The 14,337-nt window shown below is 38.0% G+C and overlaps 1 protein-coding gene across 1 annotated transcript in view; it reads right to left on the reverse strand.

Annotated features, from left to right (window-relative positions):
• LOC139696623 (integrin alpha-PS4-like) overlaps positions 1-14,337 on the reverse strand; it is a 39,060-nt gene that overhangs the window by 23,430 nt on the left and 1,293 nt on the right. The window contains exons 2-5 of the mRNA XM_071595431.1: positions 5,270-5,386; positions 3,521-3,675; positions 2,606-2,736; positions 2,381-2,487 (exon numbers count right to left, since the gene is read on the reverse strand). Coding sequence (XP_071451532.1) covers positions 2,381-2,487; positions 2,606-2,736; positions 3,521-3,675; positions 5,270-5,299 — 423 coding nt within the window. The 5' untranslated portion in view covers positions 5,300-5,386. The remainder of the gene's footprint in view (positions 1-2,380; positions 2,488-2,605; positions 2,737-3,520; positions 3,676-5,269; positions 5,387-14,337) is intronic.

Here is a 14,337-nt window from a genome sequence, read left to right on the forward strand (position 1 = left end):
TACGTGGGTAGTCTCTGACCAAACAAATAAACGAGACATTTTATTCTACAAATATATTTTTATTTTTTATCATCGTCTTCTTTTAAGTGTATACATTTTTTCAGTGATTCTTTAATTTTTTTTAACCCTTCCAAATAGTAGTTGACATCTTTCTCCGAAAAATAGGCATTTATGTACGCGAAAAAACCTGTCCGATGAAAATCTCTCTCCTCCAGGTGAACACTAAAAAAAGTTAGGAAAAAGGGAAAAAGTCAATGGGGGCCAGATCTGATGGATATGGTGAGTGGTCAACCAATTTGGAGTGCAATTAATGAATTTTTGCCATGGTGGTCACCTCCAAAGTATGGGCAGGTGGAATTTCTTGGTGGAAAAGTACTTTCTTCTTCTTCAAATACGGTCGTTTTCTTGCAATTTCTGACTTCAGCTTGTCAAGTGATGATGTGCCATACTCTACCATTATTGTTTCACCTTTTTGAAGATAATCAATGAACACAATTCTGTGACTATCCCAAAAAGTAGTTGCCATCATCTTTCCAGCCAATGGGACCATCTTTGCCTTTTTTGGAGCAGGTTCTCCCTTTGCAGTCCATTGTTTCCACTGCTCTTTCATTTTAGTAGAGTAATGGTGGATTCAAGCTTCATCTACATTTATGAATCAATGCAAAAAATCTGACTCGCTATGCTTGAACTACTCCAACAGGGTCTTTGAAATTTTCATTTGAATGCATTTTTGGTAAAAAGTGAGCAAATACTACAGGTATGTCACCCAAGGTGAGGATATTATACACATGTTCAATTCCTCAGTCACTATGTGATAAATACATTCCTTCTATGCCCATAGCCTCTGCTATATCTCTAACCTTAATTTGATAGTCATGCAGTACCATTTGGTGAATTTTTCCTTGTTATCGGTGGTTGTCGCAGTTTTTGGCTGTCCCAAACACTCAACATCAAGTCAAGCTTGTACGGCCACATTTACATTCAGTTGCTACAAATTTCATGGTTGTAAATGATGCTTTAGAATCCTCGTACACAGCATATGCACACTGCCTTTCAAAGACAAATATTCAATGACAGCTAGATACTCAATTTTTTCCATTTTCACCCAAACCATTAAAATGACTCATCTAAACGATTGTCAAACAACAACTGAGGGTCCAAAATGGCTGAAATTTTGGTGAGTCCTTTTCAACCCATACTAAAATGCATTCTCCAACTTTTGTTTAAGAGTACTGCCATCTTCATGTTGAGGTCAAAAAGTTTTCAGATGACCCACACAAACCTGCACAAGGCATTTTTGAGATATGAGAACTAACTTACACCAATTACCCTGCAATGCTGCATCATGGCACTCCTTGGAGGTTTCACCCTAAACACTGGAACCACCCCCTCTCTTCTCTCACACACACACCCAGCCCCCATATCCAAACCTCATGTCATACTCTAACCAGGTGATTTTGGAATTATGTAAAAATTGGTAAAAGAAGAAGAAATCTATTCCACTAGCCTCCTGACATGAGGCAAAGTGTCTCAAATATTACCTGTACCAAGTAAATTCAGAGATAGTAGCACCAGGATATTCAATCCTAATGCACAAGCAATTTTTAGCAAAATTCATGTAAAATTTGGAAGTTTTGACAGATAAGTTAAGCTTTGATGTTTGCATTGAAATTGACATTGCATTGATGTTGCATTGAAATTACCATTGCATTGATGTTGCATTTGAAAAATAAGCTTACCCATTGAAATATTATAAAATTATTTCCAACAAAAGTATTGGGAACTTGCAAGTAATTTGTCTTTTTGTGGTAGAACCCATCATAGAGGCATTGCTACCCCTCATCACCTCCTTATCAGCCTCCACATGGTCAGACTCAGCCAGGATTATGCATCGGACCACCAGATTAGCGAGTGTTTACAGCATATAACCTTTTGTGGCATTTCACAATTTTCTCAAGAAAATTGATGATGTTAGCTACCATAAACATTTGAATAAATATATTTTCTTTGATTAAAACATATCAATTCTGAAATGATTTAACATTGTAAGAGTTTTTCCCATACTTCAATTTTAAAATTATATGAGAATATTAGATGGTGACACATTGTACATGAGTTTGAACAATATGTCACAACTTTCTGGCTCATTTAATGCTCTTTCAGTGTTCTATAATGTCTGTTTTGAAATTATTATTAAATATTCTGATGGTATCTACTTTTCCAATTTTTCTCCAAACATACAAAAAAGCCAAAACCTGCATCATTAAAGTGATCGCAAAAACCAGATCCAATTAATGGATTTTTTAAGAATATGAAACTTTTGGGCATGTATCTATTGACATAAAGTAGGAACTCCTGCTACATAAAATGCAATTCTTACAACAACACGACCGTTAGGTCCTGGCTGGACATCCATAGCTGCTCCAATCCAAGCTCCATCTTTCAAGTCCCAGAAGAACATTCTCCTGTATTTGTATTTATCATTCCCTGGAACAAAATTTAGGTCATGAGGCATTTTGCAATTTAAAAGGTCCATGCTCTCTAAATTGATTATGCACAAAAAAACTTCACTCATTATTAATTCTTTCATTAACTGACACATTACCTGTTTTATCGAGTAGTAATGGTTCACATTTCTGTGGAGGCCAAAATGGGCACCTGTAGACCACACCAGGCTCATTTACATTTAGATGTCTTTCATACGTGGAATTTGCCCTGGGTGCTCCAACCATAATCCTGTGACAGAGTCATTTTATAAAATAATAATCAATTGCCTAAGCCATAACAAAGCATAACCTTCATTTTAATGAAATATAAATAGATAAAAATTATTAATATTTTTCAAGCTTGTATTTTAATATTTAATAAGTTTTTAATTCAATAATTTTGAAATGTGGATTTGAACTACAGCTGAATTAACTATTTAATATTGCAGTAATTAAGTAACATTATTGATATAATATCATTATTTGGTATCCTACTGGTTAAGTTAGGATTTGAGTGGACATAAGCTGCACCATGGTATAATGATAACTCCCATGCCTCTCCAAACAAAACACAATGTGACATCCAACACTACCATAAGCTCCTCTTCAATTCTGCATACTTCCTCCCTTCATTCCACCAAACATCCCTATCCTATTCCTTCCCCATCCTTTGTTGCCTTATGTTCTTGTATAAGACATTCACCCTCTTTTTAAGCAAAGATATCTCGGGGACAGTTAGGGTGTGTGGTAGATGGGTTTAATTTGTGAGCAGCACACTCTCATATGTAGAGTAAATTACTGGAGCTGGAGTTGAGAAATATTTTTCTGATCCTAGAAGCCTTGGTCATACTTAAAACCTATGGGTTTTTGGTGAGCGTTTTGAGGTGCCAAGGGTAAAGGTGTGGCATCTAATGTCAGGAAGGCAAGGTAGTGGTTGGAAGTGATGGCATAGTAAACAGAATAAAGAGTATAATTGGATGATTATGTTATGCATACAGAAGTTAAAGAGGAAGAGAGACTGACTAAATACTCACCAAGATTTAGTGTTTAGTGAACCATACAAGAGCACACTGTAACCAAAATATGTCTCACGTGTGGGATGCACAGTGGGGTCCTCAAACACAATAGGGTATTGACTGTCCAAATTAAATGGTACAGCAACCTCCAAAAAACTCAGCACTAGCAGTCCCTGTAAAAAAATGATATATGTATATCTTATATAGGATTTTAAATAATATGAAATCTAATTCGTGTGCATCATGCATTAAAGCTACTGTATTCAAACAAAAATGCTGTGGAATAGATTCTTTTAAATCATTGTTATAATCCTGAAAAATCAATGCTCTCCCTCATAAATTTTTTTCACGATGGTTAATGAGACAACCATTATTGTACCCTTCAATTTAGATAACTTTCAGAGTATCTAATTATCTGTGTTACAACTCATATTTATGTGCAATTGGAATGACTCTTGAGATAGCAAATGCATATTTTTGCCTTTTATATCTGATTGACATAATACCCCTAGCAATTAAACTGGTAATGTCAAATAGGTAATGCAAAAGTTATACATTTTTGTAGCTATGGTTCATCAGGTACTCTGGTTCTTCATGACTGTTCAAATAAATGACAATGTAAATGATTGTTTAAATTAATGAAATCGAGCAATAATTTATTGCAATATAACGCTTAATATACACTCCTTAAGAGTGTCATAACCAAAGTAGCAGATAAGCAACTTGTGAGTAAGGTGGTAAAACTAAGCAGCCATGGATAACTACTCAAATAAGAGACCTCAGGGAGGCAAGAAGAAAATACAAGAATCTAGAAAATGAAACAGAGGAAACCCTTCATTGAAAGTTATGGAACCAAGTCATACAAGAGTTCAAGAAGGTCAAGAATGCCAGATATCACAATTCAAGGAGTAAAACAAGAGTAAATGGAATCCTCAATCTACTTTGTAAGCTGTATAACTTGGAAGAAGGAATCAAGGAAGAATAGCTCAAGCTGAGAACAAGTACCAAGTACTATCAGTACTAAGCCCAATGGCGTGTGAAATCCACACATAAGGATAGGGGGGCCAGTTCCTTTCCCTGTGCTGGTTATGGTTTCCAAGGAAGATGTGGTACCCAAAAAATCACATAGCTTGGATGGAGTTACAGGTGCCCAGAGACTTGTCCAGGAGTCGAACCAGGGACCCTCTGGTCAGTATTCCAAAGCTCTACCCCCTGGACTACCTTGACCCACTCATTGAGTATATCACTCAACAAATCAGACATAACTTTGTAAAAGTGGACCAGCAAAGAATTGAAGCCATTAAAATATGGTTCTGGAGTAGAATGCTGAAGATTGAATGAAGAGACAAATTGGAGAATAAGAAAGCATTAAGAAGAGCAGGAGAGGAAAGAACAATATAGAGAACTTTATGGCAAAGAATAACTGGATGGATTGGATGGACACACCATGGGGCATAATATATTATTCAGGAAGATAATAGGGAAAATGGAAGGGAAGATCTCACTAGAAAGATCAAGAGACAAATTTATTGGACAAATTAGGAGAATGTAAAAAAAAGCCATCAAGGGATGCGCAAATCAACACTATATAGAGAAGAATGGAAGATCGATATTAACCAATCTTAGTATTGAAACACTGATGATGTACTCAATATATGACAAAAATATTGCATTAATAATGGTAAGAAATTGCAGCAGAAGTAATTATTTTTTGTACCTCACATACAACTGGTAGTATGACTCATTAATGATCACTAAATATCTTACCAGAATATTAATTCTAACTATGGTGGCCATTCTTTTAGAATATCCAAATACAGCAGCAGCTCTGGGTCCCACAGGAAGGTTGAGCTTTCCAGGTCAGGAATATTTGAAAAGCAGCACCTAAGGATATATAAATAGTAAAATTTAAGAATATATTTATCTTTTTTAGTGTTTTACACTCCGGATGAACACCATCAAGAGAATACTTAACAATAGAAATGGCTAAGGGAGAACGCAAACATTGTAGATTAATTCAAATACCCACAGAGAACAGATTGAGACTAAATAAGTGTAGTAATGCCACTGAATTTTCTGAATTTATGGCTTCAAAAGTGAGAGAAAATCAGTATATCCTTCAAACTTTGTCTAATTCAAAGATTAAGACATGTATAATAGACCTATAGTTATTAGGCAAAGGCATGAGTATAAAAACTGAGCAAATTAATAGCAAATCTGGTCACAAAAAGGTAATTTAATTTGTGAAACTTTAATAATTATCTATAGAGTATAATTATGTTCTGAAATAATTATTGGATGCAGTGGAACTATAAATGTTTAGGCTTACGTTAAACTGTAGCCAAAGATTTTTTCAAGACATAATAACTAGAGCAGGTGGAACAGTTTATGTATCTCAGAAGTATTTTGCACCAACAGGGTTAAATTAATAGGGGCATAAGGAGAAGAAATGCATTAGGTAAAGAAGCTTTCACAACGAGGAGAGAATTGATGACAGTTATGTTGAGTAAGGGTGTTAAGAAAAGGTTTGTCAAAACCTCAAAAAACCTCAGGCATAAATTTTAGGCTTTTGAAATGTGGTTGTGAAGAAGGATGGATGGAGAAGGTGAAGTGGACAGAAAGGAAAACAAATGAGGAAGTGCTAGTATGGTGGGCGAGGAGAGGGGATTGTTAGGATAAATCATGAGGCCGGAGAAATGAATGCAGAGCATATTGATTAGCAATAGGATGTTGAAGACTGTGACAGAGGGGAGATTGTTAGGCAAACGAGGAAGGAGCAGGAATAGGATAGGGATGTTGGACGGAATGAAGGGAGGAAGGAAGTCTGTGGAGATGAAGAGGGATCTTATTGTAGAGTAGGATGTTTGGTTGGGTTTGTAGGAACAGGAGTTGGAAGAGACAAGAGAAATATTTGGTTGTTGGGTCCATCCTAAACCCACCTAAACCGGTAGGTTAGCTACAGTAATAATTTGCACCATACAGGAGACAAGGAAAAAAGTGTTATCCATCGTCCTCACTAATAGCAGTTGGGTGAGAGGAAGGACTTGTTTACTCAACTGCAGTGGTCATGGAACTGGGGTAAATACCCTCAATAGGGTAAAAAATAAAATTCTGGGGGGGGGAGTGACAAATAAACAAAAGAATGAATAAACATGTAAATTACATTTGTTATGCAGGTGTACTCAGATTAAATACAGGCTGAATTTCTTGGATCCATTTTTCTTTTGTCTAATTCTCTCTGCTATTTGAGGTGTAGACAAAGACTCGCAAATTATTCGCAAAAAAGAAAGATTTTATCGCACGTATTGAATCCAACTAACCATCTCGAATGCGTCGTAATTCCCATTTCCCAACGCCTCGTCCCTGTTATACGAGGGAGATTCGAAAAGTAAGGTCCCTTCTTCTTTTTAATGAAATCATATTTATTCTCAGCTTTGTGCTCATCGTTGGAAAGGTTGAGCATTTAGCTATTTTTCTACATAGTCACCTAGACGATCAATCACTTTTTGCATCCTTGTAATCAGCTTTTTAATACCGGCGTCTTACCTTTCTCCCGCCGCGTCACGAAGCCAACTGACCACTGCTTCTTGCACTTCCTCGTTCGACTTGAATTTCTGTCCTCCAGGGTGTTTTTTGAGAGCGGGAAAGAAGCGGTAGTCGCTGAGGGCAACTTTCGGGCTGTAAGGAGGGTGGTCGATGATATCCCAGTCGAATTCATTGAGGAGGGTGGTCGCTTGATGTGACACATGTGGACGTGCATTGTCATGATGCAAACACACTCCTTTGATGAGACACCTTGTTGTAACCGAGGACCTCCGACAAAATATTCTGCACGGCGATGTAGCCACTCTCTTCATTTAGGCCTTCCTTTATCTCATGAAGGGTAATTCCCCGGTTATTGCGCACCATCTTTTCAATTGGAGCCGCTGATTGCGGCAAACTCGGCCGCCCCGACCGCTGCTCATCATGGACGTTTTCCCGGCCATCGAAAAACTCCCTGCTCCACTTCCGCACGTTTTTGATGCCCATACACTTCTCCCCGTACACTTCCAATAAATGGCGATGAATTTATATCGGAGAAACAGTCGTCAGTTGGCTTCGCGACGCGGTGGGAGAAAGGTACGACACCGTTATTAAAAAGCTGCTTACAAGGATGCAAAAAGTGATTGATCGTCAAGGCGACTATGTAGAAAAATAGCTAAATGCTCAACCTCTCCAACAATGAGTGCAAAGCTGATTAAAAGCAAAATAAATTTGATTTTTCATTAAAAAAAAGGAGGGACCTTCTTTTCGAATCGCCCTCGTATTTCGGCATCTCACAAGGCAGTATTTTCGTCTCTTTTCCGATTCTATTGATTGATTTGACGTGAATTAAGAGAGGTGGCAAACTCGGGGACTATACGGGCGCACGAACTTAATAAAACGAAGGTAATGCGTTTTTCTAGAAAGGCAAAGACTAAGCTTAACATTAAAATAAGAGGGCAAAAACTAGAGCAGGTGGAACAATTTAAGTATCTCGGAAGTGTTTGGAACCAACATGGTCAAATTAGGGACGTAATAAGAATTGCACCAGGCAGAGGTTTTCACAAGGAGGAGGGAATTGATTTTATGGAGCGTAGTTATGTATGACACTGAAACATGATCATTGAAGCAGGATGATAGGCGTAAATTGGAGGATTTTGAAAAATGGTTGTGGAGAAGAATGGAAAAGGTGAAGTGGATAGATAGGAAAACAAATGAGGAAGTACTTGGTATGATGGGCGAAGAGAGGGGTTTGCTGGAAAAAATCCTTTGGAGGCTGGAAAAATGGATGAAGGGCGCATTGATCGGTAGTGGGATGTTGAAAACTGTAATAGAGGGGAGAATGTTAGGCAAATGAGGAAAGGGCAGGAACAGGATAGGGATGTTGGACGGGATGAAGGGAGGATGGAAGTACTCAGAGATGAAGAGGGACCTGATATAGAGTAGGATACTGGATTTAATAGGTATGGTGTGGTAGGAGAGGGGTTGGATAGGAGAAGTACAAAGGAGACAGGAAAATGGATGCAAAGTATATATATTGGCAATGGGATGCTAAAGACTGTGATAAATGAGAGAATGTTATGCAAACGGGGATGGGGCAGGAATAGGACAGGTATGTTGGACGGAATGAAGGGAGGAATGGAAGTACACGGAGATGAAGGGGGATTTGTTGTAGAGTAGGATGTTGGGTTGTGTTTTGTTAGGAGACAAGATAATTATTTTGTAGTTCAAAACCTACCTTAACCAGTAGATTACCAATAATGATATTTCATTTAAAATATACGTATGTGTGCATATATATGTGTGTGTATGCATATTTTTTCGCAGAGAACATGCATAAGTAAACACTTAAAATAATACCGTCAAACATGTTAATGCTTGTTCATCGAAATTAATGTTTTATTTTTTTTCTGTCTCTTGGTGAACTCACAACCATTGTTTATAATTGGAGACTTTTGCAAAACCAAAGTTAAAAAATCCCTCTATAAGAGTTTTAATGTGTAGCAAAGGAGACAGCAACTCTCCTTTACACTGAACAAGGAGGGAGAAAACAGAGGGGAAGAGATGAGTATGTAACTCTAGTTAAAATGTGCGAAAGGCGGGAAACGTATATTAATTGGCAACGGGCACAAGTTTTTTTTTTAATTTCTCCACGGTCTATAATGCTAGGATCCCGCTTTTTGCTAGTTGGAAGTCAAATGTTCGCATTAAAATCCCTGTTGTGGTTTTACAGTTTAAAAAGTGTTTTGTTGAACTGTTCTTTTCATCATGACAATAATTTGTAAATACGCTTAAATTTTCTCTAATCCTTGAGTTATAATTTATGGCCACCTGACTGACGTACAGACTGAGGTGTAGTCATTGTGACAGGAGTATAAATTGAACTTTACAGTCTACTTCCATTCAGTGTGGTCTCAAATGATACATCAGTTTCTTCAATGGAAATTCTTTTAACGATGCAATTGGTGAATTTTCCAAAAACTGGATTCAGCTTAATTCTTTTGATCTTTATTTTAGGGGTACGGTCTGTGGAATAATTAGGTCAAAGGCGGTTTAACATTTCTTTTTAACCACGAGTGAATCTATTAAACAAGGTGGATAATCACTACCACAGGAAAATAGCTTTATTATATTAATTTTTCTACTAAATTTCTCTTTACACAACTGCACATTAAAGAGGCGATGAGTACACGAAAAAAAGGCCGAAAGCTTTTCATGAAAGCAATATCTCGAGTCAGCAGGATTAACATGATAAGTATTGGTAGGCTAACGAAATATGGAAAAGACATGTCTATCCACCAGGGTAATTGATAACTCTAGATCTTAAGTGCGGTCACAATCTCGTCGCTAACTAGTAATGGCATTTTAGGGTGAATATTATTCCCTCGTAAAAATATCTCTCGTCTCGTAAAAATATGAACCTGAACTGCCAACCAGGAACATGGTATAAAACTAAAATATTGCCTACATACCTAAACCAATAAATGAAAAGAGTTTAACAAATATTTTCTCAAATTAAAAAGGTCATTTTCAAGACGATCCATAAATATTTAAGCGCACAGAGAAATCGGCGATACCATCACTAAGCCTTCTTTCTTCTGATAAATACGATAAGTACTCGTAGTTCAAAACGAAGTCATTTTGTGAAACAAAATCAAGAGAGTTAACAATTCTTTAATGATACTGTCAGCAACAGTCGTTGTATTCAGTAGTCTCAGAACACTTTCAAAAATCTCTGCCGGTTCCTAACACAATTTACCTAATTTAAACCAAGGAATGGCAAGTAATATGAAAGAAAACGTCATTCCCCGAAAGCTAGCGTATAATTTGACATTAATAATTTATTCAGAAATGTTCCATCTTATGAAGCTCTAGAAGATGCAATTGAATTAGAAGTTAATTTAAGGGACATTTACTGCAAAATCTGCCTTTATAAGGAAAAAATTTTCCCTCTTACATTTGAAAATCGCAACCTCAGGAGACATGACTCACGACACGTTAAACTTCTAGATAGCCTAAGGCCTATAAGTGTGTCACTTCTAGGTCAAAATAGAAATAGGTCAAAATGGAAATGGATTAATCTACAAAAGCCCTAACGTGTCACTTGAATTAGTCACGTTTTAATTAGCTGAGAAAGTGACCTCAATGCTCTGCCAATGAAAAATATTTGCATATACATTCTTTAACCAAAAGATACCTTTGACAGTTCAAATTGGAAAACAGGAATCGGATTTCCATCAGTCTTTATTGAATTTTGACATCAACTTATCTAATAAAAAATCATTGTAGATTATTGTTAAGACAAGGTTCAACCCGAGATTAAATTGGGAACTAATCTCATAAAGCACAGCTTTCAGACTCACCTTTTGATCCCAATCGTGATCCGGTATTCCGGTTTTCTCTGTATAATCTTTCTTTCTTATGTTTTTTATTCTCGATTCTCCGGGAAATATAGCATAGAATTGGCACTTCTTGTGAGACCCTGCTAGCTCCCTTATCGACCTTGTGAAACGATGCAATTTTACACGAGCAGCAGTCCCTTAGAAGCCAATTTCGTTAGTTTGGCGGGACGGGAGAAAACGCTGGTGTGGGCCGAACTGTAATTTCTCCGCAGCAGTCCCGTGTTTCTCATCGTTGTGCATGCCTTGGTATGCAGCCATGCTCCCCTAACTTCCCGCCTGTGTTTGGGGACCTTAGTGAAAGGCCAACTCCTTACTAATGGTTGATATAACAACGCCGATAAAAAAATATTTCCTTTACCTATCGTCCGAAGTCACGGGAAGTTACTCGCAAATCCAAAACAGCGATCTGTGTCCACATTTCGTCGAATGTTTCTATTTTTAAGTGAAGAGTGCGAAATGAGAACGGGACTTAATTTTCACCACCTCGGTCGTTAGCGATACATAAAAGACTTTTTTGCTCAGAGGCATTTTGATTCGCGGCGAATGCAAGTGCCGAAGATGCTGGAAGGAAAGGGAAACACTTCCGGGAGGGGAAGTTTAGTTCTATCAGTGGTGAAATTGGGGGCAGGAAGGGATGGATGTTAAAGAAACCACACTGATGAAAGGAGTCGAGCGGGAAGGAGATAAGTAATGCTTTGTGTCTGGAGAGTCATGTCAGCCCAATGCCCTCAAATCCTTCTCATGAAATGATTCAAGTCGAAGTAGTTTTTGGTTAGATTTGACGCGCTTCGTCCTTTTCCTTCCCCTGCCTTCCGTTCCAAGGATTCAGGGGATCGGTTCGTTTCCCAAGCTCGGGCAGGGTCTCCTCTCACACGAAACAATCGCTGGAGTTTCCTTTCCGAAGAAGAGGCAATTATTATGTAAGCGCCCACGCGTTCACCATTTCGCTATCCTCCCTCCTACAAACTTTCTTCCTGTGTGTTACGTGTAAGGGAAAAAATTATCGCTTCTTTTTCGAAACTGAAAAATATTTTATAGTATAGTTGGCCACTCCCTGACCTCACCATGCATTTTAGCTTGTTATCGAGTGTCTTCATTTACGCTATCGCGTACGTTTAAAAATACGTTGATCATGTTCACGAGCAACATACAGCGGGAAGCGTCACAAATCCATTCCCATGTTATCATGGGGATAGATTTGTGACGCTATGTGTGAACAATTGCTTTCGTACCGCAAAAACCACACTCCATATCAAAGTTTTCACTAATCGTATCTTAGCATCCTTACTCAAAGTCCCTGTCATCAACATGCTTCGCCTTGTGAAAGCTTCTTTGCCTCGATGCGGTGGTCGTCCCAATTTTTCGCATCCATGAGGGCACCTCTCCGCGTATTTTTTTGTGATTTATTCCTCGTATCCAAGCTAATTATAGTAAGGAGTCGTTACCTATTGTTACATGATATATTTGCGCCTTATATCTCACTTTCTGGTTTTAATTTACTTCGCAAATGCGAAACTTAGGAAGATCACACAAAGTGAATTGTTGACGATGTTTTTAAAGACAGAGTTTATCCCAGAGCTTTCCCTGAGTCTCTCAGTGTGACCGGGTTTCATAATGTCTCGTTAAATCGGAGGTTAACTTTAACCTCCGGTTAAGGCCAACACTCAGTTTATCCGATAGCTAAGTTCAAATCCCACCGTGAAATAGCTCAATAATTGACAGACGATATTACTACGGCTACAAGGGTCACATTCACTAATGAGTAATTTTCTTTGTTTATAAAATCGGATTTGTCATGATCTCCAAGTTAAGTTAATGTTCACATTGGATTCAACTAGATATTATAAAACCGGGCCTGAAGGAGGGAGGTTGTTGAAGGAGGGAGGGAACAACCTTAAGGACATAATATCTTATGCATTGACTGAAAAAGGGAAGTATATATCACGAGTTCTTTGAAATTCAAACTGAATTACTATTTGAATCATTCGGTTGCGCGTCCACACGTTAAAGTCCATTACGTAACTGGATTCTCGTAACCGACAACTCATACACGGACATTTCATCACCGTAAAATTTATTAAACGCGACACTTGGTTCATCAGAACCACTTAAATTCCTCTTGGCAAATTCATTTTTTCATAGGGAGACACCTTATAACCGTAAATGAGGTCGAAAGAGGGCCATCGAAATGGAAGCTTTGGAGAAAACTTTTCTGCATAATTTTCATTACTTGATATTATCTTCATAGCTGCGTCTGCAATATTATTACACCTGCAATTTCTTTTTGTTTAATGGATGAAAACACGACGACTAAGAGATAGAATAAAACGGTAACCGGCGTCCTGCTTGAGATGACAAAGGCTATACCATGATTAAAAGTCATGTGACTGTGGTCGCGGTGTGCGATTAGGGATCGATCTGTAGGTCGATTCGGTCGCCTCCCCTAATTCGTAACTTCTACTGCCATTATAAACGAATAATTTCAAAATATTGGAAATTTCCTAAGTGCCAAACAACCGGTCAAAAAAATAGCAATTGAAAACTTTCATAGTTACATGACCACCTACTTACACCCTCTTTCTCAATCGCATCTAAGCATAAAGTTACAGAAATTATGAGTGGATAAATGGAGATGCTTTTTAAAACCTTGGCTTTGGCTTTACTTACTTGGCTTTTTAATTACTTGGCTTCTTCTGCTACGGGATTGCTAATAGATAGATACTTTCTTGACATTTGAAGGCAAAATAGGGTGTGGTCAAATCGGGAGTGACATCATTAGTTAGTGGAAACTTCGTAAGAGGAAAAATAAAATACGGTGGCAATGGCGGCGTTTTATATCCGAATTAGATTTAAAAAATATGGAAGCATAACTTTTTCCTTTCCTTTACTGTATGCCTACATTCACGGCTATGGTGTGCATACATTCATCCAGGGAGGGGGGCTAGATTTGCCAACAATTGTTATGACCAACGCAGTAGCACAACTACTTTGATAGAAAATTTAAGCTGGGATTCCCTTAAACAGCGGCGTTTACAACATAGATTAAACTTATTAAACACATTTAAAGATGGGTCCTTTTCCGATGACATCAAGAACATAATACGAACCCCAACTTATTACGGGCGGAGGGATCACAAATATAAGATTGTAGAGATAGACTGCAAGACTGACAGGTTTAAATGGTCATCTTTTCCGAGAACAATAAGAGACCAGAATGCTTGTAATCGATATCCCCCACTAGTCGGCTCGACATAATAAGTATTGACCTACAAGGTAGCGACTGCGCATGGTTATACTAGCATATTTATATATTTTTTTGCAGGTTCCCCCCATCTTTCCCCATCCATTTGAAAAACCCTAACCCCCTCATCCCTTACCCTTTCCTCCTGGTGCTGCATCCCCTGCCACACA

This window comes from Hetaerina americana, unplaced genomic scaffold (genome assembly GCF_022747635.1).
Source record: "Hetaerina americana unplaced genomic scaffold, ioHetAmer1.1.p SCAF_7, whole genome shotgun sequence".
In the NCBI taxonomy this organism is placed as follows: domain Eukaryota; kingdom Metazoa; phylum Arthropoda; class Insecta; order Odonata; family Calopterygidae; genus Hetaerina; species Hetaerina americana.